This window comes from Megalops cyprinoides, chromosome 23 (genome assembly GCF_013368585.1).
Source record: "Megalops cyprinoides isolate fMegCyp1 chromosome 23, fMegCyp1.pri, whole genome shotgun sequence".
NCBI lineage: Eukaryota > Metazoa > Chordata > Actinopteri > Elopiformes > Megalopidae > Megalops > Megalops cyprinoides.
Window position 1 is genome coordinate 21,278,426 of NC_050605.1, and position 27,335 is coordinate 21,305,760.

Here is a 27,335-nt window from a genome sequence, read left to right on the forward strand (position 1 = left end):
CATGTTTGTAAGCTGTTGCTATGTTTCCGGTTGTGATAGCGCAAAAATGCTTTCTCAGACATTGCTGAGACGGAGTCACCCGTCTCCCATGGCATGCCTGCCTTTACTCTGCAGTGGCACCTAGTGGCAGACCACTGTCCGTAGTCTGTAATCGGAGGGCTTTATTACTTGTTTACAGCACCCAATGAGGATTGATGACCTCTGTTGTGTCTCCTGTCCTCCATCACTGTGACTTGAATAACACTGGACAGAAACAGCCGGATGGAAAGATGTGAAACTTGGGTGTCCTCACAGCAGATTGTTCTTCTTAAAAGAGGACAGCTTCTGCTCTTAACCGTACAATACATTCTTGTGTACCTTTTCTGAAAGGAACATTGAGGTTATTGCGAGACGCCCCAACCCCCCCCCCCCCGCCCGTTGTCTCGGCGACGCGCGCGCGCTTTTCTCTGTGAGGATCAGGTCAGCTGTGATGCGTACTCCCGCTATGAGACGGTGAGAGAAGCACGGGAGGATAATGAGCCCTGCTCCCGCTCTGTGCCAGGGAGGGTCACAGTGCCCAGAGTGTGCTTCAGCTCCTGTGCTGTCAGAGAGGGGCCCGCTCTGTGCCAGGGAGGGTCACAGTGCCCAGAGTGTGCTTCAGCTCCTGTGCTGTCAGAGAGGGGCCCGCTCTGTGCCAGGGAGGGTCACAGTGCCCAGAGTGTGCTTCAGCTCCTGTGCTGTCAGAGAGGGGCCCGCTCTGTGCCAGGGAGGGTCACAGTGCCCAGAGTGTGCTTCAGCTCCTGTGCTGTCAGAGAGGGGCCCTTTCTGTGCCAGGGAGGGTCACAGTGCCCAGAGTGTGCTTCAGCTCCTGTGCTGTCAGAGAGGGGCCCGCTCTGTGCCAGGGAGGGTCACAGTGCCCAGAGTGTGCTTCAGCTCCTGTGCTGTCAGAGAGGGGCCCTTTCTGTGCCAGGGAGGGTCACAGTGCCCAGAGTGTGCTTCAGCTCCTGTGCTGTCAGAGAGGGGCCCTTTCTGTGCCAGGGAGGGTCACAGTGCCCAGAGTGTGCTTCAGCTCCTGTGCTGTCAGAGAGGGGACCTTTCTGTGCCAGGGAGGGTCACAGTGCCCAGAGTGTGCTTCAGCTCCTGTGCTGTCAGAGAGGGGCCCTTTCTGTGCCAGGGAGGGTCACAGTGCCCAGAGTGTGCTTCAGCTCCTGTGCTGTCAGAGAGGGGCCCGCTCTGTGCCAGGGAGGGTCACAGTGCCCAGAGTGTGCTACAGCTCCTGTGCTGTCAGAGAGGGGCCCGCTCTGTGCCAGGGAGGGTCACAGTGCCCAGAGTGTGCTTCAGCTCCTGTGCTGTCAGAGAGGGGCCCGCTCTGTGCCAGGGAGGGTCACAGTGCCCAGAGTGTGCTTCAGCTCCTGTGCTGTCAGAGAGGGGCCCGTTCTGTGCCAGGGAGGGTCACAGTGCCCAGAGTGTGCTTCAGCTCCTGTGCTGTCAGAGAGGGGCCCTTTCTGTGCCAGGGAGGGTCACAGTGCCCAGAGTGTGCTTCAGCTCCTGTGCTGTCAGAGAGGGGCCCGCTCTGTGCCAGGGAGGGTCACAGTGCCCAGAGTGTGCTTCAGCTCCTGTGCTGTCAGAGAGGGGCCCTTTCTGTGCCAGGGAGGGTCACAGTGCCCAGAGTGTGCTTCAGCTCCTGTGCTGTCAGAGAGGGGCCCGCTCTGTGCCAGGGAGGGTCACAGTGCCCAGAGTGTGCTTCAGCTCCTGTGCTGTCAGAGAGGGGCCCGCTCTGTGCCAGGGAGGGTCACAGTGCCCAGAGTGTGCTTCAGCTCCTGTGCTGTCAGAGAGGGGCCCTTTCTGTGCCAGGGAGGGTCACAGTGCCCAGAGTGTGCTTCAGCTCCTGTGCTGTCAGAGAGGGGCCCGCTCTGTGCCAGGGAGGGTCACAGTGCCCAGAGTGTGCTTCAGCTCCTGTGCTGTCAGAGAGGGGCCCTTTCTGTGCCAGGGAGGGTCACAGTGCCCAGAGTGTGCTTCAGCTCCTGTGCTGTCAGAGAGGGGCCCTTTCTGTGCCAGGGAGGGTCACAGTGCCCAGAGTGTGCTTCAGCTCCTGTGCTGTCAGAGAGGGGCCCTTTCCGGTCACAGAGTCCTCCTACATCACTCATGTGACACAAACACACTCCCCCGACTGGCAGCATCTGGAAAGGGATGTCTGTAACCACATTACATTATATAGTCATTTGGCAGATGCTTTCATTCAGAGCGGCTTACACAGGTTACAGTTTTTACATGTTATCGGTTTATACAGCTGGAGATTCACGGGGGTGATTGTGGGTTAAGTAAGGGTACTACAACAGCAGTGCCTTAGCAGGGAATCGAACCAGCAACCTTTCGGTTACAGGCCCTGCTCTTTACCCCACTATGCTACAACTCAGACTCATGCATGCGTAATCGGCGGGGACCATGGCGTGAAAGTGATTCTCCTTTTGCAATTGATCGGGCTGTGGTATCAGCTGTCCCTGGCAAAGAGCGAAGTTTAAATGAGTAATTTTCGAGCCACCGTTCGGAGCTGCGTTTCCGTACCCGTCGGATTTCACAAGTACACCTTGTGGCAGTTTGGCACTGCCGGTTCCCCGGTATCAGGCGTTGACGCACTAAAGGCGGATGTTACTGTTCTTCCCCGTTAGCGGTCCTGACAAAACAGGTGCGATTGATTTCAGAAACAGGTTTAACATTAGAAAAAGAACACACAGAGAGACGAGAGTCTCCTCCTTCAGCGCACTGACACTTCCTGCGTGCTGTATCTCAGCTCCTCAGATAAACACATTACCCAGCGCACCGTAGCTGTGGGCTGTTAAATTAGATGGCACCCTGAGAGGTGTCTCTGAAACAGCAGAACGCAGATTGTTCAGAGATACGAGGGGTTACAAAACAGGAAATTACTAACTTAGATACCAGTGTTTAGCATGAGCGTCTGTGGCAATGCGTTTATTTGTTTATGCACATATGAAGATCACAAGGAATGACTGATCATGATGTAATTGAGGTTAAAAATACTTCCCACTTCCAGCGTGTGCTCTTTGCATGTGATGTTTTTTGTTTGTTTACGTGTTTATTGAAAGGTCATCTCTTCCATTAAGGAAGAAGGAGTTTGGATTCAGGGCCGCTTACTTACTTTCACCACACTGTCTATTTGGTCGCCTGTGTGGGCTCTTCATCCTGGCTTGGAGCCAGTAATCTTACGAAGCAAACTGTTACATACTGTCAGTTACTAACAGAAAACGGCATTTGGAAGGGCAGACGTTCTAAAATTGAGTTTTAGATATCAGCCGCTCAGAAGGGTACCACTCACCATGTGTGATTGTGCCACATTAATGCGTTTGCTCACTGAGACAGAAAAGCTGTGTGTCTTAGTGATCTGCTGAGGTTTTGTTCAATTGTATGTTGAAACAATAATAGCTCAATATGAAACTGAGCCGACATTTTTTTTTTAAAAACAGGATGGCTGATGTTCTGTGTTATAGATCGCGATGAATTAAACACAGCACATCGAGTTAGAGCTGTATGAGTCAGTCGATACCGCAGATCAATACCGCAGGCCTGAAACTTTCACCGTGGCAACGGGTTTTTCACTTCGAATGTTCCTGCGCTACCCTCAAGGAGAGCGCAACTTTTCATAAAATGCTTTCACTGATCTGTGGCCAGTTGAAATGTAGCTTCCTCGAAACAGTGGCTGAGGTTATTCTGAATAGTCTGTGACTGCAGAATATGTGGCCTTTTCTCTGTAAAAGGAGAGGATTATGTCAGTAGTGGAGGCTTGACGTGTTACAGGCCGGCACAGGGTACCTCCCAGCGTTACGTTTAGGAGCCTCTGAGTGACAGCACTGTGAAACACACCACGCAGAGCACTGTGTCAGAAATACAGTGCACTCTCTGGCTCTCAGTCAGCAGGATCCCTCACTTTACAAAGACCTCTGAACCAAAGAACACAAAAAGGCAACATTCCTCCTGTCTTCGTGCAGGTATCATTAACAGGGTCATAGCAGTAACTGCAGTCGATTCACTACAGACCTTTCAGAAACCACCTAACAACACGGCAACCGGCAGAGCCAGAGCGATGATCTCAGTCAGTGCGGGGGTAATCTCTTAGACAGACCATGTGAATACAGTTTTCCCTCTTTATCCGATGACTGGAAACGCGGAGACCACTACACTAGAGCGAATGCTGTAGCTTCATTTCAGAGTGACCTCCGTTACCTGTCAGAAGAACATAGGCGAGGTCATACCTGAATGGTAATACGGGTAGGTGTTTGGTGTGATGTGGAGAAAGGCTGAGCTGCTGGCAGGCAAAACCTGTCCAAAAAAGCAGCGCCATCCATAGTGATCTTGTCCAAGGATGTGACATCCATAACCTAACACTCAACTCAATCAGAATTTGTAGACAAATTATTAGGACGTCCCCTCCCTGGGACATGTCGTTTTTGGACCAGTTCGCCTTGGGCGTCTGCAGTCAGTGCGTGTTGGTCACACGCAGTGTTCATGGACAGTCGATTCAGGGAGTTCATTTTCTGAAGTTCACTTCCAGTGTGTGTCCGAAAATGAAAACGATTACATTTAATTACACACATTACATACATTTAATTTCTCCTGTGGTTCTCAGACTGTTAAACAATGTCTCTTTGTGCCGCAGGGTTTTTTTGGAGTCCACACAGACCTGATAAACAAGTACGGCAGAGTGTGTGGGTAAGTGATCGGCACTCTTCCTCTGCTTGCGATTAACCAAGTAGCAGTGCAAGATATACAAATATAAAATTACAGTCCTGTCCTGGCCGCATGCTGTGCCTCTGATATCATGTTCCAGGGAATTATTTTAGCACTGTGTAATTACTCAGTTTGTTTCAAGTACGTACTAGCCATCTGCAGTTGATCATGTCTGTCGTGCTTATCATGAATTTTTTTTTTTCTTTAACAATCCCTCATATTTATTTATCTGTGCTTTAGTGCAGTAACTGGTACCGTTAAGATAGGGGTAGAAATGGAATATAATTAAATATATAAATATAATATAATTATATTTATATATATATAATATACATGTATATTTATATATATATATATATAAATATAAATATAAATATATAAATATAATAATTAGAAGTACACACATGTCGCACTGCTTCACTGTGCTGTGCTGTTGCGTGCTGACCTTTCCAAACCAAAGAGAGAAGGCCTGATAGTGCGCACAGTAGAGCTAAAAACTGTAGGGATGATCTGAATTCGTCTCGGTGTTGAATTAGTCTCAGTGAAGCTCTGCATCTGCTGTTGCTGAACGATCAGTCCTTTGTGAAACCGCTCTGCCACAATGCACAGAAAAGAACAAGATTCAGAGCAGGAGGGGAACAAGAGTCACCTGCTCGGCTTCTCACCTTTCCCCCGTGCTCATCTCCGAGGGGAGAGAGATGGGGGGGGGGAGAGAACAGGGCATGTATGGGAAGGAAGTGTGTTTTTTTTTTCCCCCATTCTTCCCTGTTAAAGGGAGAGAGACAGTGTCAGATTTCCATTACATGGCAGCTCTGAAGCCCGGCTTCCTGCAGTTCAGCAAAGCTCCGGATTTACTGTGTGGGAGACCCCACATGGACTGGGGGGGCCAGGGCTGTAGCAGTGACTGGAGTCTCAATGAGCAAGGCATGATGGGGGAAAAAAGTCTGACCGGGGCCCACTAGAGGATCTCTCACCAGAATTCTTTCAGAAACCACCTAACACCACAGCAACCTGCTGAGCCAGAGCGAAGATCTCAGTCAGTGCAGGGGTAAAAACTTAGACAGACCATGTGAATACAGTTTTCCCCCTTTCACTAATGACTGGAAACGCGGAGACCGCTACAGTAGAGTGTGTGGGACGGGCAGCTGCAGAGTGCACTTGCCCCATCCACTCTGAGGGCTTACACACACGATGACACGTCCAGCTACACACTCAGTCTACATCAAGACAGATGCATTTTCCTCATCCACTCTGTCCAGCAGGACTCTGCACCATTAACTCAATGGCAGTTACTGGGGTTGAGGCTGTTTAGTTTGGCTACTGTCAGTTACAGAGTGTCAGCATCTTAAGCATCAGATAAATAGGTAGGTTAGCTTGTCTGCTAATGAAGCACAACATAACAAAAATGTATATAATTCAATTTTGTCTGTGAGATAAATGGAGATGATAACTAGATCCATGGTGCCTTTGGTCATGGAAAGCAGAGCAGACCCAGACCCCAGTTAATTGTGTGTGTATCATTGATCACTGATGTGTATGCATGTGAGTGGGTCATACCCATGGAAGATTCTTCAGCAGCATGGCCCCCCTGTGCCAATGAGGCCCCCTTACGGTTCAGCCTACTTGCTTCCATAGGCCTATTAATGAAGCTCTGATTTCATTTTTAACAGCGGATCAAAGAGGAAGAGCGAAGGGCTTTCAGGTGAAACGTGGAGGGGTGAAAATTGGGTTTGCCACGGCTGCCTTTTGTTCCAAACGCAGAAAGGAAATGAGACAGACAGGCGGATATACGCCAGGAGACATCACCGCAGCCTTCGGCTCGAGTAATCCGAGGCCTTAATACGTTCAAGAGGGAAAACGGCGCTGAAATATATATATATCGCCGCACACTTGAACCTCTTTCATCTCTCAAAACACAGCCTTTAAATATCCAGCACAGAAGCGTGCGATAGTCGTTGTAGGTAAATCTTTAATAGTGCATGGCAGCAAACAGCGTAAAAATAATGCCGAAAGAAACTACAGTGAGTTCCACATTCCTTTCTTCCCTCGCAGGCAAGCTGTCAAAATTCCAATTCTTCTGCTGAACCTCTACCACAATCTAAACTGCGTCTCGGAAATTTTTAGCCGCTAACTATTATGTTCCATCACTGTAAAGACCTTAATTAATCTTAATTAAAATCAAGGTGAGATCGCTCTACCATATAAAAATACTTAGCAGTGAGGCGTAATGGTAAGGCTGGGAGATTGTAACGGAAGGGCTGCCGGTTTGATTCCCCGCCGGGGCACTACTATTGTTCCCTTGAGCAAGGTACTTAACCCACAATTGCTTCAGAGTGAATATCCAGATGTATAAATGGATAGCATGTAAAAACTGTAAAATCTGTAAGCTGCTCTGGATAAGAGCGTCTGCTAAATGACAGTAATGTATTGTAACGTGATGCACTTGAAGCACCTAGCTTTACCATCAATGCAGTACAGCAGCTTTAAAAGTTGCATGTGTTATATGTAATAGGGAAATGCAATGGAGCTCCATCCTGCCTCTTTCTCAATCACAAGATCACCGAACATTGACGATGAGAATCACAAGGGCACCAGAGCACAATCAAAGGGAAGCCCCGCCCCTACAGAATCCTCGTGTAGGATTCCACAGAATCCACTGCTAGAGGCTGAGTCAAGTGAAACATTGGGAGCGTGCTTGTGATCTGTCTGATTTTTCATTAAGGTGGTAAAAATACTGTGTGTTTCATCAGCTCCACCTGTGACAGTGATTTTAATACAGTGAGCCTTTGCCTTTATTAGAACACAATAAACCCCCACCAGAGGGGCCTCCAGTCCTCCAGTTCTCCCATTTTCCTTCATTCATTTCATAGCCGAAATCCCAGAGGTGATTTAGACTGGATTTATAAAGGGAGAAAAAAAAACACATGTATGTATTTTCCGCACAGCTGCGTAAAAAGCTAATATAATAGCACAGTGTATTTTGATACGATAATTAGATAATACCCCACAGTCAATGCCTGAATGCCATTGTGTTTCCGACAGTGAACAATCTCTGTCAGCTGCAGTTGTGTATGTATTGTAAATGAAGACAATTTGTCACATACAAGCCTGGTCTGGAACTCTCTAGAATACAGGAAGGAGTTGGGGTAGTGGCAAAATGGCAAAAAAATAACAGTACTAAAAAAAGCAGGATATGTTCTGTTACAAATCCATCCCTCCGTGTCCATTGTAATTGTTAACGTGTAGCCCTGCCTAAATGTTGCTGACAGTCGATTGATGGCTGGTCGGCACCTATAATGTTAAGATGGACTGCTAAGTAGCTTCTTTTAAACTCAAGTGCTGTGATGATCAGAATATTCCTCCCCACCCAAAAAAAAACAACAGCAACCCTTTTACCATGGAAACACAAGACAGTGCTGTATATGCCACTATAGATGAGTGAACCTACAGAAAAAAGGTAAGGCATGTAGAAACAGCAACAACAAGATTTTATTCCCACTAGGCCTTCTGCAGTCTGTAGCCCAGGGTTACATCTACATTAGGGCAGTCTGTAGCCCAGGGTACATCTACATTAGGGCAGTCTGTAGCCCAGGGTACATCTACATTAGGGCAGTCTGTAGTCAAGGTTACAGCTACACCAAGATGGTCCGTAGCCCAGGGTACATCTACATTAGGGCAGTCTGTAGCTCAATTCCCATTCACACTGGGGCCCCTGCAGTCGATAGCCAGGGTTGCATCTACACTAGGGCAGTCTATAGCCAAGGTTACATCTACACTAGGGCAGTCTATAGCCAAGGTTACATCTACACTAGGGCAGTCTGTAGCTCAATTCCCATCCACACTAGGGCCCCTGCAGTCGATAGCCCAGGTTACATCTATGCTAAGGCTTTGCTTTCTGCAGCGCAGATCACATCTACACTAGGGCAGTCTGTAGCCCAGGTTACATCTACATGCCGCAGTCTGTAGCCCAGGTTACATCTACACTAACTGCAGTCTGTAGCTCTGTGCCTGTGCGCACAGGCCCAGTGGGGTTCCCGCTGTCTGCGCAGCCCTCGCACGCCCCGCTGCCCCTCCAGACCGGCCGAGGCAGACAGCCGGCGTGACGGAGGAGCTGCTCCGCGGGGAGCCGGTGACGAGCATGTTAAATACAGCGTGTCAGACCCGCAACCGGCGTCGGAGGGAGACAGAGACAGAGACAGAGGCACACCGCGTCGGTGCTGTGGGGCGACTGTGAACTCAGTCACCTCTTCGCTCTCAGTACCACACTGCATCCTCAGCCATGAGTTCTCAGCACTGCGGTGTGCATAAAACACAGCTTCTGCTATGACTGCAGTGTTTCCCCATTCCCCATTCATACAGTGTGCCCTGTTGCTTTTAATAGCCTTAAAGATATCAATCAGAACTTAGCACAGGTGCTTAATTATTATACACAGTTCCGATTCCTCATACTGAAGTTCCTCTTTAAGCACTGAAAAGGGATAAAGCTCTTTAGAGAGGCGGGGGGGAGAGGTTTTTCACCCCTTCACCTCTGTTTTATGACCAAGGGATTAGCAACAACGCTTTCGCTCAGTTAAAAGATGCAATACTGAGCTTATTGGATAAAGATGAGAACGAGCGCACCGGTGAATCCTAACCACCACGGTGCTGAACGAATCAGGGATGCGGAAGACCGATACATCACAGCACCGTCAGTCAGTCCGCCGGCTGACAGATACGTGACTGTTGTGCCTCTCCCTGATGTAAGACACGCTCGCCCCCATGCAAGCCAGCGTGTTCTGCGAGGAGACGATTCTTTTGTCCTCTCCTCTGTGTGTCTGCTGTAATGATGCCAGGGGAAGCAAAGGAGCTTCTCCCCATGTTTTATTTATTTATGTTGCCCTGCAATGCCTCTCTTTGGCTTCCTTGCCTGCGCTCACGGCTGTCACTCCCCCCTTTTCCCGCAGGTACTATTTAGGGCGCAGGCCGGTGGTGGTGGTGGCTGACCCCGACATGCTGCGGCAGATCATGGTGAAGGAGTTCACCAGCTTCCCCAACAGGATGGTGAGTCTGTGCTGGCAGCGTCAGTCCGCCGCTGAGTCCTCCGGACGTGTGCCCTCCTCTCCTTCTGTGGTGATTGATTTCCTTCATTTAATTTCCCAGCATCCCTTTTCAATGTTCCTTCCATGGTGGTGCTTTGGGGCAGGATCCTGGTCAAGATTTAGGAAGAGTTATTGGCTCAATATGTGGTCTTGAAATTTTGTTAACGCAGGGACAGGGCTGATTGATTTGGTTTTAGGAATATGTTCTTAAAACATTGCAGGGAACAGCAGCTTAAAAGAGGTGTTGATCCCAGAGACCCCCCCCCCCCCAACCCCTGAATGAAAAATGTCTCATCAGAAATAATGCACAAATCATTGACCATCTGTATATGTTTATCTTTCACAATGGCTGTGTTTTCAAAAGACTCTGGACTTTTCATGGCTGAATACTTTTCTTGGAAATGGAATCAATAAATTGACCTTGACTTGCCTGACAGCAACACCGTGCTGACCTTTATGAATATTTTCATATTTGAGTCAGCTAGCGTGCAACCATTGCTAACATGACAATACAGTAAGATAAGGTCAAAGGTTATGAGGTCCGTGGCTTTTTACCATTCTCCAGATTGCCTCTGTGTTATTGCTTGGCCATAAAATGAAAAAAGTGGGATGATACAGACAGGCTAAAATCAATATGGAGTGGAAATGTAACCCCATTCAGTGGGCATGGCACAGATGCTGGTGTGTGTTTACACACACACACGCACGCACACGCGCACGCGCACACACACACACACACACACACACACACACACACACACACGCACACACACACACACACACACACGCATACACACACACACACACGCGCACGCGCACACGCACACACACACACACACGCACACACACACACACACACACACGCACACACACACACGCATACACACACACACACACACACGCACACACACACACACACACACACACGCACACACACACACGCATACACACACACACTCACACGCACACACACACACACACACACACACACACACGCACACACACACACACGCACGCACACGCGCACGCGCACACGCACACACACACACACACACACACACACACACACACACACACACACGCACACACACACACACACACACACACACACGCATGCACACTCACACGCACACGCACACACACACACACTCACACACACACACACACTCACACACACACACACACTCACACACACACACACACACACACACACACACACACGCATACACACACACACACACACACACACACACACACACACACACACACACACACACACACACACGCACACACACACACACACACACACACACACGCATACACACAGATGCAGCTCTCATTCTCCCAGGGGCGAACCTGCCTGCATCTTCTCTCAGAGAAATGCAGCCCCTCTTCATCCTCATCCTCACCCTCACCCTCATCTTTAGATCTGGGGCTCCGAGCAGCCAGACCCACCCAGTCTCACAGCAAGGCTGTGCTGCGTGGCCTTTAAACACAAAAGACTTAAATGTCACCAGGGGCTGCTCTTTGAAACAGTGTATTATAATTACAATTCATCACATCAAAACAATTAATTGGACCTTTTTATATTAATTTTTGTTGAAAAGAAAAAACCCATTAGATTTTTGCAAACCAGCCAGTTTTCTGAACATCCAACGAACCGCTCTTTTCTTGGGGTTTATTTTCTCATAGAACAAGACTATGTTTCTTATAAAAGAGTGTAATATTGCTTCACTCAGGGCTATCCAAATGGAGGACTCTCCCAACTTGTGTAATTTGTGTGCACCCTTTGTGCATACTTGTGAATAACCCTACACAGAACAGAGTACACATATCCTGTTCCACAGTCTGCTTAAATAAGCTCTTTGTCACCTTCTGTCAGACAGATTTAAGAACACGGACTTTTTCAGAGGCTCTGTCTGAGTCTCCACTTTTCACAGTAACCTTTGCACCTCTGGATTAATGACTGACTCACATGGGGGCTTTTTTTTTTGATCATATCCTGCTCCTGTTAAAACGTATTTGGTTGTTCCATATATTCGGGGAAGGTACTGTGTATAGCAACTGTTAAAAACACTTTACAAAGGCTTTTTAAAACATTTATATTAAAACAACTTGCCCGTTGTCACTTCAGTTTACCCTTTTCAGCTCAGCATGATCTGAGAACACATTTTATTTTATTACGAAAATGTTGACTCACTTATGAGTGGGTGGTTTTTTTTTTTTTTTTTTTTTCTCTGGGTAATTACTATAATAGGGGTCTTTCAGTTGAAAGGCAGTGGAAAAATGTGTGTTTTATGCAGTGTGGAGCTGTCTGTGGCCGCGCTGCATTTGGCTCTACGCACAGGCAGCGCTAACAGGCAGCGGGAGGCCGCTCGTAAACCGGGTCTCCATAGACGCGCAACAACAAACAGCGGCTCGGCGCGTGAAGGTGCCGCTGATGGCGGCGTTTGCGTTTCCTCGCTGCGCCCGGCTTTATTTCGGTCGCATGCATCGCAGTCAGGAAGAATTCGCTGAAATGCATGAGAGAGCTGCGGCGCAGTAAAAATGAATAACGTCGATTAATCAAATCATAAAAAGACAAAAGAAATAGCCATTCACATGCCTGTGATTAAAGCAAGCTAAAATGAGAAGGGTAATATTGAGTAGCACTTAAATTGTCATTAATAGAAATATCAAATACTGTTTGAAGCTAATTTCGTAAATCAATTCACTGATTATTGAAGGATATAGGTGATTTTTTTTGTAAAGTTCAATTCTGGGCCAAGGACTACCCAGTCTATCCTAGTAGCAGGTGACTGTCACCCCTTGCCCTGAACTCTGATTTGAAGAGTTAGAAAGCCCAGTCAGTGTTGTTTTTCCAATTTCCCTGAGCGAGGGTAGATTTAGTGTTTGGTGTGTGATCTGTGTGGGATATCCCAGCATGCATGAGGGCATCAGAACCTTTCTGTGGGCATGGTGAGACTGAGAGAGCTGGGCCCAGTCTGAACACTCTACTCAACGACTGGCAAATGTTGCTAGAATACAAAGTACTTAGTATGGACGGCATCTCGAGGAACATTGATCTCTTAAGGCGGTAAATAAATAAATAATTTAAGTAAATAAAATAAGTAAATAATTTCCTTTTGCCTTGTGGTGGCCATTCTGTTTTGTTGTGGTACTGACTTTGCTTCCTGTCTCTTTGAATGATGGTTTGGAGACTTGGTTACCACCATCCAGAGCACAGGTAATAGGGAGCTTTATCTAAGATGGTAATCAACAAAGAATTCTGACCTCATCATACGTCTGAAGGTTTGTAGTTTTGAAATCGTAGCAGTCAGTATAATGTGCGGTTTGGACGGTAACTTGCAGAGCATTACACTTTTCTGGGTTTAATGTAACGTGAAATGTGAAAGGCTTTGACCCAGGACTCAGGACAGTGACAGGCAGTTCAGGGGGTGTTGCTGTGGTTTATTTTGACAGTGCTGGCCAGATTTAGCCCATCAGTGCACCTCCAGTGGTCATCAATGACACCGCCTGCATTATGGAAGACAATAAAGAAGATCAGGAAGTTACAAAACTGTTCCCTGAGTTCTTCCCCCAGAGAGAGATGGCTTTGGTAGCTCATACAAAAATACAAAGCCGTGAAGCCAGAGAGGGTGTCTTAATTGAACCAGGCAGTAAATTGCTATGGTGAGGGCGACCTTATTAAAAGCTTTGACAAAATTGGTGGTAATGAGAGTGCACATAGTAGATGGGAGATGAGATGCTGTGTAGAGAGTATCTAAAACACTTAGAAGAGTGTGTGTGTGCGCGCGTGTGTGTGTGTGTGTGTGTGTGTGTGTGCGTGCTCCATCCTCCGGCTCTGCACTCCGGCTGTTTAAAATGCCCTTTCTCACCCGTGTAGCAGTGAAGCTCTCAGCTGTGTCCGTGTGTGCTCTTTATATTCTCCTAAATCACGGCACGGATCCAGGAATCTGCATCTTTCTTTGAGTGCCCGTGGCCGTTTCGGGTTTTCAGACTGTAAGCCATGCTAGTTAGCTAACGGTATTTATACAAAAGAAGAATTGTGGAAGATGATCACAGAAACTGATAATGAATCAAATAATCCTGCTGCCGGTCATGGAAAATTAGCTGCATTGCTTTTTTTTCTCTTTAATTATTTTTTTAAAGAGTGCAGATAAAATGATTCTGTTGCCTGGTGATGCTGTTGGAAAATCCTGTAGTGATATTATGTCCCAAAGCCAGTGAAAGCAGTCTAAACTACTGAGTGGCGGAGCTTGTTTAAAGGTCAGAGTGAGACACTCTGTTACACCCCCAGGGCTGTCTCTGAAACGGCGAACATGTGCAGACCCTGATGTGTGGGAAACTGCAGGGAAACTGTGGGCGTGCCGGGTACGAGGCATCGGTGATGATCGGGTTTATGGCAGCGCACGGAAACACGTTACTACCCATCTCTGTGACCAGGCGGAAACACTCACGTGGCCATTTCTGTGAGTGAACTGGAATAATGTTAGTGTCCATTACTGTGAGTGAAGAGACCTACATTAGCGGCTATTTCTGTGAGTGACCTGAAACACATTAGTGGCCATTACTCGCCGCTAGCTTCCAGCCACCTTGCTGAATGTGTTTCCCCCCGGAGTGGGCGGTGTGGGGTGGGGTGGGGAGGGTGTTGGGGAGGGAGGGAGAAGGGGGGGGGGGGTTCACTTCAAGGGCATTTGATGGGTAAAGAGAGGAAGGAGCCCCCGTTTGCCCGTCTCTCTGCGGCACTGTCGTATCGGACGTGACAGGGGAGAGAGAGAGAGAGGCGATCTGCTGCAGAGCTGAGAGACAGGCTGACAGCAGAGACCGCTGCATGCTTCATCTCAGCCATAAACCTGCAGGAAAAGTGGGAGCAGTCCACAAATGTGAAGAATAAAAATGCTCTGATTATTACCATTATTATTATTACTATTATTAGTAGTAGTAATAATAGTAGAGGTAGTAGAGGTTGTGTTGTGATTACTATTATTGCTACTTTTTGACTTGCTTTTTATTGCTATTATTATTGTTATTGTTCTTATTTGTATTGTTAATATTGGGCATCTGCAGCATAAAAACAGCATCTTTGTGGTTAACGTTAGGCTTCCTGTTTTTGGTTGCAGCTGTGTTAAACTCTTTGTTCTCCATTAATACCCTTTGCTCTGCTGGTCACCTAACGCATGCTGTGTAGCACAGCGTGGCTTTGCATGCGGGCAGCGAGGCCTTTCACACTCTTTCTGCTGTGAAAACGCGTTGCTTTCCTAGGACAGCGGAATGAATTCAAGGTGTTCCTCTGGTAAAATTAGCAGAGGCTATTCTCAGCTGCTTTTGTGCAGTGGAATGCTGTCCTGTGGGGCCTTTGGCTAAAACAGTGGCAATGGCTGAAGTGCAGGGCGGCTGGTTCAGTGCGGTGTGTTTTTAGACGAGCTGGGAGGTGTCAGGAAGTGCCACTCGAGCAGCACCTGTTCGTCATTGTTAATATTATTGATGTTCTGCTTTGAAAGCATGAATGGTTGTGCTTATACGGTATGCATGTAGGTGTGGGGGAGTTTGTGTGCATCCATTTGTGTGTGTGCATATGCACCTGTGTGTATGTGTTTGTGCGCACGTGTTCGTATGTGTGTGTGCATGCTTGTGTGTGCGTCTATGTTTGTATGCATGTATATGCATGTGTGTTGTGTGTGTTTGTCTATATGTGTGTATGTGTGTGTGTTTGTGTGTGTCTGTATGTGTGTGTGTGTGTCTGTGTGTGTATGTCTGTGTATATCTATATGTTTGTGTGTGTGTATATCTGTATGCCTGCGTGTGTGTGTGTGTGTGTGTGTGTGTGCGTGCATGCGTGTGTGTGTATCTGTATGTCTGCATGCATGCGTGTGTGTGTATCTGTATGTATGTATGCATGCGAGCGTGTGTACAGTGTAACTCTCTGCTTCCTCTCCCTGCAGGCCATCCGCTCTGCCACCAAGCCCATGAGTGAGAGTCTGCTGCTACTGCGGGACGAGCGTTGGAAGAGGGTGCGGAGCATCCTGACCCCCTCCTTCAGCTCCGCCCGCATGAAGGAGGTGAGTCACACCCCCCCACAGCACACATGCATCCTCACCCCCCCAGCCCCCCCAAGCCAGCTCTATTCAGGGCTCTGTTGTGCTCCAGCCCCCCGGACTATCACACGGCGTACGTTGCATTACATTACTGTCATTTAGCAAATGCTCTTATCCAGAGCGACTTAAATAAGTTACAATTTAATCTATTTATACACCTGAATATTTATTCATTATTTCACAAATGTGTTTTTTTACCATTCATAGTGAATGAAAGCTCACCAAAGCACAGCAGACAATTCACACATCAAACATGTCCTATAGCATCTAATAACATGACATCACATTACAACATTGTCATTTAGCAGACACTCTGATATTTACTGAGGCAATTGTGGGTTAATAACCTTGCCCAAGGGTACAACAGCAGCGCTCAGAAATAGGGAATCGAACCAGCAACCTTTCGGTTACAAGCCCTGCCCCTTACCACTACGCCACATGGCTTAAGTTCCCAATTCGGTCTGCAGTGGATCACACTGCTTGTTCCTGCCCCCCCTTCAAGGCCAGGTCTGTGTTCTGTCTCCACTCAGCCCCCCCACACCCCCCCACACTGCCCATCCAGCAGTCTAGGTCAGCGTCTGCAGCTAGCCGATCAGGAGCAAGGAGCCCACAGCTCAAAGCATGGAGGAACCAGCCAGTTATTAAAACAGGAACCTGTCAGCTTGAATCCTGCCTGAGCACAATTAATAAGCCACTGTTGACTCGAAATGTTGAAAACGTCAGCAGAATAAAGCCAAGGTATTGAAGAATTACTCATGTAAGCGAGTTGGGGGGAAAATGATAGCTTGTCTTGGTGGCAGGCTCTGAAGCATTAGATTTAATTAGGGGCTGATAAGCGGCGGCGGCGCGGTTCTGAGGAATCCTTACTCTCTTTGTGACTCCGCAGCATGACGCTATAATTGAGCATTATTAGAAAAACACTGGGCCACTTTACGACATGCTGCATTATTAATGTCTGCTCCGAGTGGGGTTTATGCGCCTGCCGAACACACAGGCAGCGATGGGGGGGGGTCAGCACGGGCCTGCATTTGAACCCCAGCTTGGGATGGGGGGGCCCCCAAGTCCCGGCTGCCTTGGGGCAGATCAGAGAGGAGAACAGGCTTCTTAGAGCTTTTCCTCTCCCCCTTACTTCACAACAGACAGTCTAACACACAGGTACCCCCCTCAGACTGCTGGATGGGCTTGCATATTCATATGTGGAACTTCACATGAATGCAAGGGTTATGGTGGTGATGGGGGTGGTGCCAGCCGTCCAGACGGGGTATGCTCATCAGACGGAGCTGCTTTGAAGCAGGGGCGGCATTACAGCTCTGGACCCCTCAGAGGGGGCTTGACAGGTACTGTGCAGATTTCGGGCCAAGGGAGTGCGTTGTAGGCGTCATCTGGCACAGAGCTCAAAGGTGGGGGGCACCTCTGCCCCCCCCGGGTGGAGAGGAGGAGGGGCCATAGCCACTCAGCACCTGGGGCGGGGTGTCAGTTTGCGGAGCAAGGATTCGGGGGTTAGTGTGAGAATTCGCTGCCGGAGTTCGAGGGTGCTCCCACCGGGACGGTCCCAATGTGAGAGAGCTCCCCCAGAACTCAGGCCCACCCAGGAGTCCTGCTAATTAAAAACCACACTTCCTCTCAAAAACCACACTTCCTGTCTATAGCCCGCAGGCGCTCAGGAGCGGGGAGGAATGGGGATTGGGGGGGGGAGAGAGAGAGAGAGAGAGGAGGGGAGAGTGTTCTGTCAAAAACACATGGTGCAGAAGTGCATCGGCTGATGAGTGGAAACCAAGACAATGGAGACAGAAGGTGAGGCGTCCTTCATTACAGCGGCGCCTGAAACCTCTCCAGTGAAGGAAACCCCTGTAGGGAGCGAATGGGACTGCAGCTCTGGGGAGCTATTATAGAGCCGATATTCAGCATTGTGTGTGCCACTGAGTGTTCACAGTAAGAATCCAAACACAAACCAGTCAGAGATCGTATCATAAAGGGCCAAACGGAATGAACATAAACCACTCAGTGCTGTGGCAGGGCTCAAGCGCTCAGCACTGCACCTCGGACTGGTTTCTCTGCACTGCGATCCACTGTGGCTCTGTGCTCCGTCTGTTAACACCACCTTACATTGTTGTCCTTTAGCAGACGCTCTTATCCAGGGCGACTTACATAGGTTACAGTTTTATCCATTTTTAGAGGTGGATATTAACTTGGGCAATTCTGGGTTAAGTACATTGCCCAAGGGTACAAAAACAATAACCCATTGGGGAATTGAACCAGTGACCTTTTGGCTACAAGTCCTGCTCCTTACCACTACGCCACACTGCTACCCAGCAACTCCTTAGCAAAACCCACAGGCAGGACTCACGCCCTGCTCTTGAAGGCCTCTCACTGTCGGTGCTCCCATCAGCTTTCTGTAGTGGTCCCCTGGGCTTCAGCTCTCTCTCAGTTCCCCTCCTTGGTTTAGAGACCCAGGCAGCCTGTTAGGCCTGTGGTCCGGCCGTCTCCCAGGAGATCTGTGCACCAAATCAGCTCGGTGTTTTTCAACTTGGCCCCAGGCCCCCTCCTCTCACACCCTCGCACCCTCCTGGGGAGCACGGCCTCGGCTGAAATCTGCGCCTCTGATTCATGCGCTGTAAAAATAGCTCGTTAAAAAAAGCAGCATGCTGGGTACTCAATTAAAGAAAACACATTTTGGGGTTGTGAATGGCTCTGTGAGGCTAATTACATTTTTTTTTCTTCTTCTTCTTCTTCTTCTTCTGTGGTGTGTGAGCATGCTGTGGAGCACTTTGAGAATATTCCATTGTGCACGTACTGAGAGTCAGGCCAGGCCGTGTCTGCTGTGTGGGTGGTGTGGAACAGAGGTCAGGGGGACACTGGTACCTGTGCTGTGCTGTGGCTGAGGGATTTACCCAGCAGCCCCTCCCAGAGAGGCCTGTGTGTAAATAAGGGGGACAAAGAGAGAGAGAGAGGGAAAGAGGAAGACAGAGGGAGAGGCAAGGAGAGAGAGAGAGAGAGAAAGAAAGGGAGGGAAGAGGGAGAGAGAGAGAGAGAGAGAGCGAGAGAGAGATGTTCAGCCCGGCTTATAACATGGCATGACATCACAGGGGGAAAATGGCTAACCGCACAGACAGCACTTTCACAGCCCCTGCTTCGGTGTTGCTCCGTGGGAAAGTGAACCACTGGCAGTGAGCTAGCGTGGATATAAATAATTTATGAGCGCATAAACGGTTTTACGACAGAAACCCAGCAAACGCTTTTCGGAGCGCCTCTCAGCCTGTCGGTTCGGAGCACGGGACGTTACGAGATTATCCTAAAATTGTGTTGAAAAGAATTAAAACAAACACTGCATTTTTGGCTGGATTGCTTTAGCGCATGGGGGAGTCTGGCCCCAGCTGTCAGGCTGTGAGGAGGAGCGTTCACAAGCATCAGGAGCTATTTCTGTGCGCGGAGTAAGCCTTACAGCCTCTGCTGTTGTCAGACTCACTGAGGGGGGGGGGTGATGTGACATTTGACACCTCCGCGATGGCTCGTCTCTGTCTTGTCCGTGTCTCCGCTCTGAGTCTCCTCCTCTGTGACCTCTGACCCCGGCTGCGCGCTGCAGGAAGGACGCGGTTGTCGCACCTTCGCCTGTCCTGGCGCGGGGCGCTGTGTGTGTATTGATTTCCGCTTGCGCTGCTCGGCTTTGTAGCGAGACAGAGGACACAGACGCTGTCATCCCCCATCATCCAGCCCACATTTCTGCACCCGCTGCTGCACCCCCCCCCGCCCCCCCCGAACACCCCCCCGGCCTGGCTGCGATCCAGGGCCCCCGGCCCCGACAGCGCCGGTACTGGGAGAACGCTGCCTGTTTCTTCGAAGAAATCTCATTAAGAGGGTCCATTTGAAACAGCTCGTAGGCAGGAATATTGTGAAAAACCTTTAGCGCTTACACTGTATTACTTGTCAGATTACTCAGTGTCCACCTGAGGGCCCAGCAGCAATATTCTGCACCTGGCTTCCCTCATTTAGCCTGTCAGGTCGGGCCCCTGGATTCTAACCTGTTTACTTCTAACAAGTTGGATCTTCCGTCCTGCCAGAATATGGGAGTGTTGAACCGGCGGATTGATGCTGCGCGTATCGATCGTTGCGAGGCCTTCTGTGGCCGGATTGGTGATGGAAACTGAGCGAAGCCGAGGGGGCCTGGCGGTGATCTCCTCTCAGAAAGCTTCTGCCCCCTTCGGCCGGGGGTCTTTATGTTGTTCCCAGATCAGCGTGCCTGGGAATCTGAGGAGACACCGAGATCCTCCCTCTCCGTCTCCGCTCTGAGGGGAATCGACAGACAGGGCTAGCGTTAGCCACTCTGTTATCGCAGCCACGGTGAGAGGAAACAGGGGGAGAGACTCGGTATCTAAAGACACGCGAAGGGATTCTGCCTGGAGTTACGCTGGAAGGTCTTTACACAGAGAGCTTTAGACCTTTCTTATCCGCTGCACCGAGAGCCAACACCAGCCTCTCTGTATCACTTATATCTCTTAAATTAGGGCATTTAAAAGGAAAAGGTCTTTTTTTACACGCTTGGTCTCTCTGTGTGTTTTGCATAAATTAGGATTTATAACCATCTGGAAGCTCATAGAAACACGTAGTATTCTACCCTGATTGTTACCGAACTGATTAAGTTAAGTTTGCTAATCTTTTTTTTTTTTGAGCTGGTTCATTTCCTGTAGGTGTGATAATCATGTCTTTGTTCATAAAACTCTCGGCTGATGAAGTGACATTGCCCTTTAAATGTTGGTGCGGGGTGCTTGCGAGATCCGTCTCTTTTGGCAGCTGGGGTTTTTATCACGTTTTGAGGCCTCTGACTTGATTAATTAGATCTTCTATAATGTGTTATCATAAAGTCTTTTTGCCTCTTGGAAATGACCTCTGCAGTTAAGATCAAGGTACAGGGAATTGATGGTGCTGTGGTGTAATGGTGTTTTGGCCACACCTCTGGAGTGGGCCACAGGCATAGGAATGTGTGTGTGTGTGCACATGTGTGTGTGTGCACGTGTGTGTGTGTGCGTGCGTGTGTGCGTGTGTGTGCGTGTGTGTGCGTGTGTGTGTGTATGTGTGTGTGTGTGTGTGCAAGTGCGTGTGCGTGTGTCTGTGTGTCTGTGTGTGTGTGTCTGTGTGTGTGCGTGTGTGTGTGCGTGTGTGTGTGTCTGTGTGTGTGCGTGTGTGTGTGTTTGCGCTGAAGGTACTGCTCTGTTGTTTCAGATGGTGCCGCTGATCCGCATAGCCACTGACACCCTGATGAGCAACCTGCAGGGCTATGCCCAATCAGGACAGAGCTTTGATATTCACAGGTGAGCCTCTCCTGAAGTGCATGCTGGGAAATGCCAGACTGTGCATACAGCACTGCAGAAATCTCTGAAAAGTGAAGCCTTGTTCTTATCATGTAGAGGCAGGGCATTGTGGCAAAAGGTCAGAGGGCAACGTACAGAACAAGATTGATTCAAAGCTTTGGAAAATCTCCTAATATCTTATGGTTAGTGATTTGACAGCGAGTGCTCAACAGTCTTGATCTGTTATACTGCAGGTGATTGGACAGCTGCCAGTAAAGAAATGAACTCTCTATATGGTCTATGATGCAGTATCATGTCTCTGATTCTCCACGGTGGGAATTCAGGTGTTTCGGCTGCTTCACCATCGATGTCATCGCGAGCGTGGGCTTTGGGACTCAGGTGGACTCTCAGAACAACCCCGACGATCCCTTTGTGCACCACGCCCAGAAATTCTTCTCCTTCTCCCTCTTTAATCCATTCATGCTCTTTCTTAGTAAGTGGGCCCCTTTGTGGACCAATCTCTTTACAGAGCTGTCATTGGTACCATTTATGCTTTCATTAGTCATTACTGAAAGAGTGAACATCTTTAGTTCAAATCTCAGGTAGCACTGTTGTCACATACCAGAGCAGTAAGTTGATTGATTAATTGATTGATTGATTGATTGACTGAAGGGTGGATGGATGATGATTTGAATGAGAAACAGTGTTGTCTGTCTCCTGTTACAGAAATATGGTTATAACATAAGCAGAAATGTTCATACAGAAAGTATTGATTGAAGAGATCAGTAATTTAACTTCATGGCTTTGTGGCCTGTTGTTCGTCTTCTGCTCCTGAACGTGCCGAAGGCTGAGGACCTCACCGTGTCTGTGGCTCTTTTCCCCCTGCAGTTGCCTTCCCGTTCCTCATAGCTCCTCTGTCGCGGATCGTTCGCAATAAATCCAGAGATGAGATGAACCACTTCTTCACCAGCTGCATCCAGAAGATCATCCAGCAGAGAGATGAGCAGCCGCCCAGTGAGGTGAGTCCTGCTTCCCACTGTCAGCTACCTGCGGCACCCACAGCTTTTAGTACTGATCTTTTAGATCCACTTACCTTCTGAAAAAGCCCTTTTAAACGCTCTCGTTCTGACTGAACATCTCCAGCTGTAACATGACAATGAAGTGTTCATGGTTTTTTTTAAATACTCCCATCCTGCCTGAAAATAGCTCTCCAGTCCACTGTTTTCCCACTGAAACAGGTCAGATAATGAAGGTCAGATAATGATGTGAAAAGTCTTGCTTTTAAATACTACCATTCTGCCTGAACATAACTCTCCAGACCACTGTTTTCCTACTGTAACACGTTAGATAATGAACCGTGCTTTTAGTTTTGATTTTAAATACTCCCATTCTGCCCAAACATACTTTTCCAGTCCACCATTTTCCCACTATAAGAGATCAGATAATGAAGTGTGTTCATAGTTTTAGTTTTCAATGATGTACTTTTTCATTGCACCATTTTCCCACTGTAGGATGTCAGATAATGACGCGTGTCTCCCCCCGGTGCCCCCCCTCCCCCGTGTCGTCCCCCCAGCGGAGGCGAGACTTCCTGCAGCTGATGCTGGACGTGAGGAGCAGCAGGGACTGTGTGGCGCTGGAGCACTTCGACGTGGTGAACCAGGCGGACGAGCCGAGCCACGCCCCGCAGGGCGAGGACACGCCCCAGCGCCCGCGCAAGAGGATGATGACGGAGGACGAGATCGTGGGACAGGCCTTCATCTTCCTGCTGGCCGGCTACGAGACCAGCAGCAACACCCTGGCCTTCGTCTGCTACCTGCTGGCCATCCACCCCGAGTGCCAGGAGAGGGTGCAGCACGAGGTGGACGACTTCTTCGCCAGACACGTGAGTGACGGCTGTTACCGGGACAACGGGGGCACACCAGCCCCCTTGTTTTGACCATAAAGGAGTTGGAGTCATCTGGGTTTGTCCAGATTTCAGTGGACAGCGCTGGGCTTGTAGCCAAAAGGAACAGGGCTTGTAACCAAAAGGTTGTTGGTTTGATTCCACGCTGGGGCACTGCTGTTGTGCCATTGGGCAAGATACACAAGTAAATATCCAGCTGTATGAATGGATAAAATTGTAACTTATGCAAGCTGCTCTGGATAAGAGCGTCTGCTAAATGACAGTGATGTAATGTTACATTGGGGCTCTACCTTTCGAGGCCGGGTTTCCCGGCATCAGCCCCCCCCCAGCTCAGTTTTCTCTCCACAGTCTCTATAGCCAGAGTACAAGGCTCATCATCCACATGCTACCCTGTTTTACTGTGTGTGGGATTTGGATGCATCTCATATGAATCAAAAGTGCTCACAAGTTCCCTCAGGAGAAGACATACTGTTGCAAGATTTTAGACAAAGAGTACATTTACATTACATTACATTGTTGTCATTTAGCAGATGCTCTTATCCACAGCAAGTTACATAGGCTACGATTTTTACATGTTATTCGCTTAAACAGCTGGATATTTACTGAGGCAATAGTGGGTTAAGTACCTTGCCCAAGGGTGCAACAGCAGCGCCCCAGCAGGGAATCGAACCAACAACATTTCGGTTATTAGCCAGCAGCTTTACTATTACTATGTGTATCCTTGCAGACCTTTGAGTGTTGGTGATGTGTGTGAAATGATTGCCAGTACAAATAATTATCAGCTCTCTGGATATTTTGGTGGTGCAGTCTGTGATGTTTGATTCGGCTTGTGGGAGGTACCACTGCAATGCCAGGCCCTTCACAGAGAAGCACACCAGCGCTAAGACCAGCGCCCAATCTTAGATAATAGGGAGGCTATCAGCTCAGCACTGCTGCAGGCCTGTGGATGTAATAGGTGTAACAAGGATTCCATTCCAGTGAATCCAGTCAAACTCAGAAAGGGGGGGAGGGGGGCGGTGGGGGTGGGAGATTGCTGTCAGCGTTGTGTTTCAAAAAGAGAAATTTAATTTATTTTTCTTTCAGGTCACATTGACCTGTAGCGTAATATCCAATACTCAACCTGTCAGACGAATAATGAAGGCCTCGCCAGAGATTTATTCAATACATTTTTGATTGGATAGATGGAACAAACAAGCCTTTTGTCTGGCAGTCCTGATGAAGTTTGAACGCCGCAGAGATAAATAAGATGAATAAAAGCTGGTTAAAGGTTGCTGGTTGTTTAATCTCCGCTCGCAGCTGCTTCGCGATTCCCGCCCCTGCTCTCGGCGCAGGCAACGGCGCCCGCTGCTTCCTAACGAGCTGCCGCGCTTTGGCCACCATTACGGCTCGGGGTTTAATAGTTGACACATAAACGTGGTGTTGTAAATACGCTCTCATGTCTCCTGCATCTTAATGCCCTCGGCTGAGGCTGTTCCTTAGGGCGGATCTCAGGACTAGATGCAGGACATTTATCTTTGTTACCACTTCATCTTTTGCTGGCTTCATACGGCAGTATGTACAGATAATTTTCTGTCGTCAATTTTTCTCTTACATATAGTTTTAAATGTTTCTTTTTTTTTCTCAAATGCAAGCTTTCAATCGCCCAGTTTTTGTAGTTTGTGAACGATATGTTTCGGTTCACCGGTTGTCATTGGTATTCCCCTCCCGCTGTCCTGTTAGATGAAGCAAGTTTGTTGTTATCATTTATGAATCAATTTTTTTAACCCCCGTTGTTAAGTTGTATGTTGCTGGCGTCTAATTGCCAGTGTGGCGAGTTCTTGCATCCTTATAGAGGACGCTGTTATTAGATGTTATGAATAAAATTGTATGGCCCTTGAAGCCGCAGCTGCTGTTGACTATAATCTCAGGTAATGAAAGAGCAGCGTAGCAGAACACAGAGCCCTAATTCATAAACTCCCCCTCAAACTTCGCTCAGCCACGGCTCAACAACAGGCGAAACCATTTATCATCCTGTCTGCTGCAAACAATCTGTTTTTTTAGAAGTTTTCAGACATGAAAGTAGAGCAGGCAGTTCAACAGTGGCAAACCGTGTTAGTGTTACGAGTTCTTGCTATGAATTATGGGTACTTGTGCCGTCAGTCAGAGCGTTTTACACATGCCTTTGCCTTCAGAGCAAGGCTGTATATGAACTCTTTTGAAAAACACATGTCAATACTAGTGTTAGTTATCCCTTGCTATTGGCTGCAGCCAGTCGAGGAACCATTTCCAAGACAAAAGACCCCAGGATATTCAAAGAGTACACCTGTGGAGTGGCCCCTACAAACGATTCAACAGAAGGTCATTTCTGCTGGTGTGAAGCATTCCACCGCTCAGCCAAAGGTTATTCAGAGGTGCTCAGCATACCAGAGCTTTTCAGCCTGTCCTTGGAAACACGGTCACAGTTTTCCTGTGTCATTCAGTTGCAGGACATATTTAAATGTTTTTTGAGCAATCTAATTTTGACATTTATTGTTCCCGCATTTTCACAAGTAACATTTGTTTTCCTAACAATTTGCCAGTGTCAATCGATTTTCATCTTGTGACACCTGGCCATTATTTACGAAGCTCTTGCTGTGCCACAAAGCCACTACTGAACGCGTTTTTCATTTGGCAGGATGTATTAACCTCCAAGCGTTACATGCAGTATAGAATAACTATCTTCTCTGCTTGAGTGCGGATTGGGTGCGAGGCTTCCTGCATATCCAATCATAGGATAATCACTGCATGTATATGTAAATTCATTGCATTCTTGGAAAAAACAGGAGGAGTTAATGCATGCCAAGACATAATGAGATTTATCACAGGGAATAATTTTTGCACATAAGTCTTTCTCTCGCCCTTTTCAAATCCTGGAGAAAATGAGCCCATAGGATTTGTCTGTTGACTCAAAATTGCTCAGCAACAATCATTCTTAAACAAAACAGGCCTATTCTATGGAGACTTACATCTGTAAAACCTAAAATATATATCATTTATGGAAATAAATATTAACAGAAATTAATCAAAAGTAAATCAATACATATATGCCTGTGGGAAATAAGTATATGAAAATTTATTTCTGTCGATAGTAATTTATAAGTTTAATATAACCTTACAGGAACCTTTGATTGAGGCAGTTCTGGAGTGATTTTAACATCTTAGCTCTCCAGTTGTTTTCAATAAACTTTGCAATTGAGCTTATGAATTTTGATGTTTTTTCAGTTAAATGAAGTCCATGATTTATGATTCATGGTTTGTCCAACACAACAACAATTCAAAATAATCCCAACACCTCCTCTGTCTTCGTATGTTAAAACTACATGTAACTTGTTTTCATGTTTCCAGCTCCATTGGTTAGAACCTTCCCCTGCCCTGACTTTTTTTGTCCACTAGCTTGGTTTGTTGTGGGTGCAAAGACGCAGACCACATCGTGGGAGGTGTCTAATTAAAGCGCGCTGAGGGCTCTTGATGAGCAGTAGAAAGTGTCCAGCCCTGTTCACATGGATGTGAAACATCAGGTTTGGTTTGAAAGCAGGGTTGTGTTTTTTGCCTCATGCCTTCCTCCCCGGCTTTTCCCTAGTGTTCCTATAGCTCAATTGGTAGAGCAAGAATCTAGCAACACCAAGGTTGTGGGTTCGATTCCCAGGGAACACACATAATAACAAAATGTATACCTCCAATGTACAGTAAGTTGCCATGGATAAAAGCATCTGCTAAATGAATAACTGTAACAGCAGGCCTGTTCCAGCTCTATGGCACTGAGAGACAAATGGTGGAATACTGTGTCAGCCAGTCTGACCTCTGAGGACCATTCTGAGAAAGCAACTTAGGCCTTCTCTGGAAGCTTCTCTCTTTCTGAGAACTCCAGAGCAGCGTGTCATTTTTTTCTCTTTTTTTTCCCTGTTTCAGGTTAAAATAGCACGTGCCTGGCCTAGAGATTATCCTTCTCTCACCAACCCATTCATTACATTGCAACCCCCCCCCCCCCCCCCCATGGTTCTTCATTAATTTATCTTTTTATCTTCATAAATAAATGGAGTGAATTCCAGCACACTGCAGCCTTATGAGTTGCGCAGGAGGTGTAGGTGGGAGAAAAAGAGACAGAGAGAGAGAGGGAGAGAGAGAGAGAGAGAGAGAGGGAGAGAGAGGGAGAGAGAGAGAGAGAGAGAGAGAGAGAGAGAGAGAGAGAGAGAGAGAGAGGCTTAAATTGCACATTTCCAACCTGGACCTC

General features: G+C 47.9%; 1 protein-coding gene across 3 annotated transcripts in view; it reads left to right on the top strand.

Annotated features, from left to right (window-relative positions):
* tbxas1 (thromboxane A synthase 1 (platelet)) overlaps nucleotides 1-27,335 on the top strand; it is a 65,950-nt gene that overhangs the window by 21,738 nt on the left and 16,877 nt on the right. For all 3 annotated transcript variants that reach the window (XM_036518430.1, XM_036518429.1, XM_036518431.1), the window contains exons 4-10: nucleotides 4,652-4,704; nucleotides 9,666-9,762; nucleotides 15,746-15,862; nucleotides 21,116-21,204; nucleotides 21,528-21,676; nucleotides 22,072-22,202; nucleotides 22,757-23,065. In XM_036518430.1, coding sequence (XP_036374323.1) covers nucleotides 4,652-4,704; nucleotides 9,666-9,762; nucleotides 15,746-15,862; nucleotides 21,116-21,204; nucleotides 21,528-21,676; nucleotides 22,072-22,202; nucleotides 22,757-23,065 — 945 coding nt within the window. The remainder of the gene's footprint in view (nucleotides 1-4,651; nucleotides 4,705-9,665; nucleotides 9,763-15,745; nucleotides 15,863-21,115; nucleotides 21,205-21,527; nucleotides 21,677-22,071; nucleotides 22,203-22,756; nucleotides 23,066-27,335) is intronic.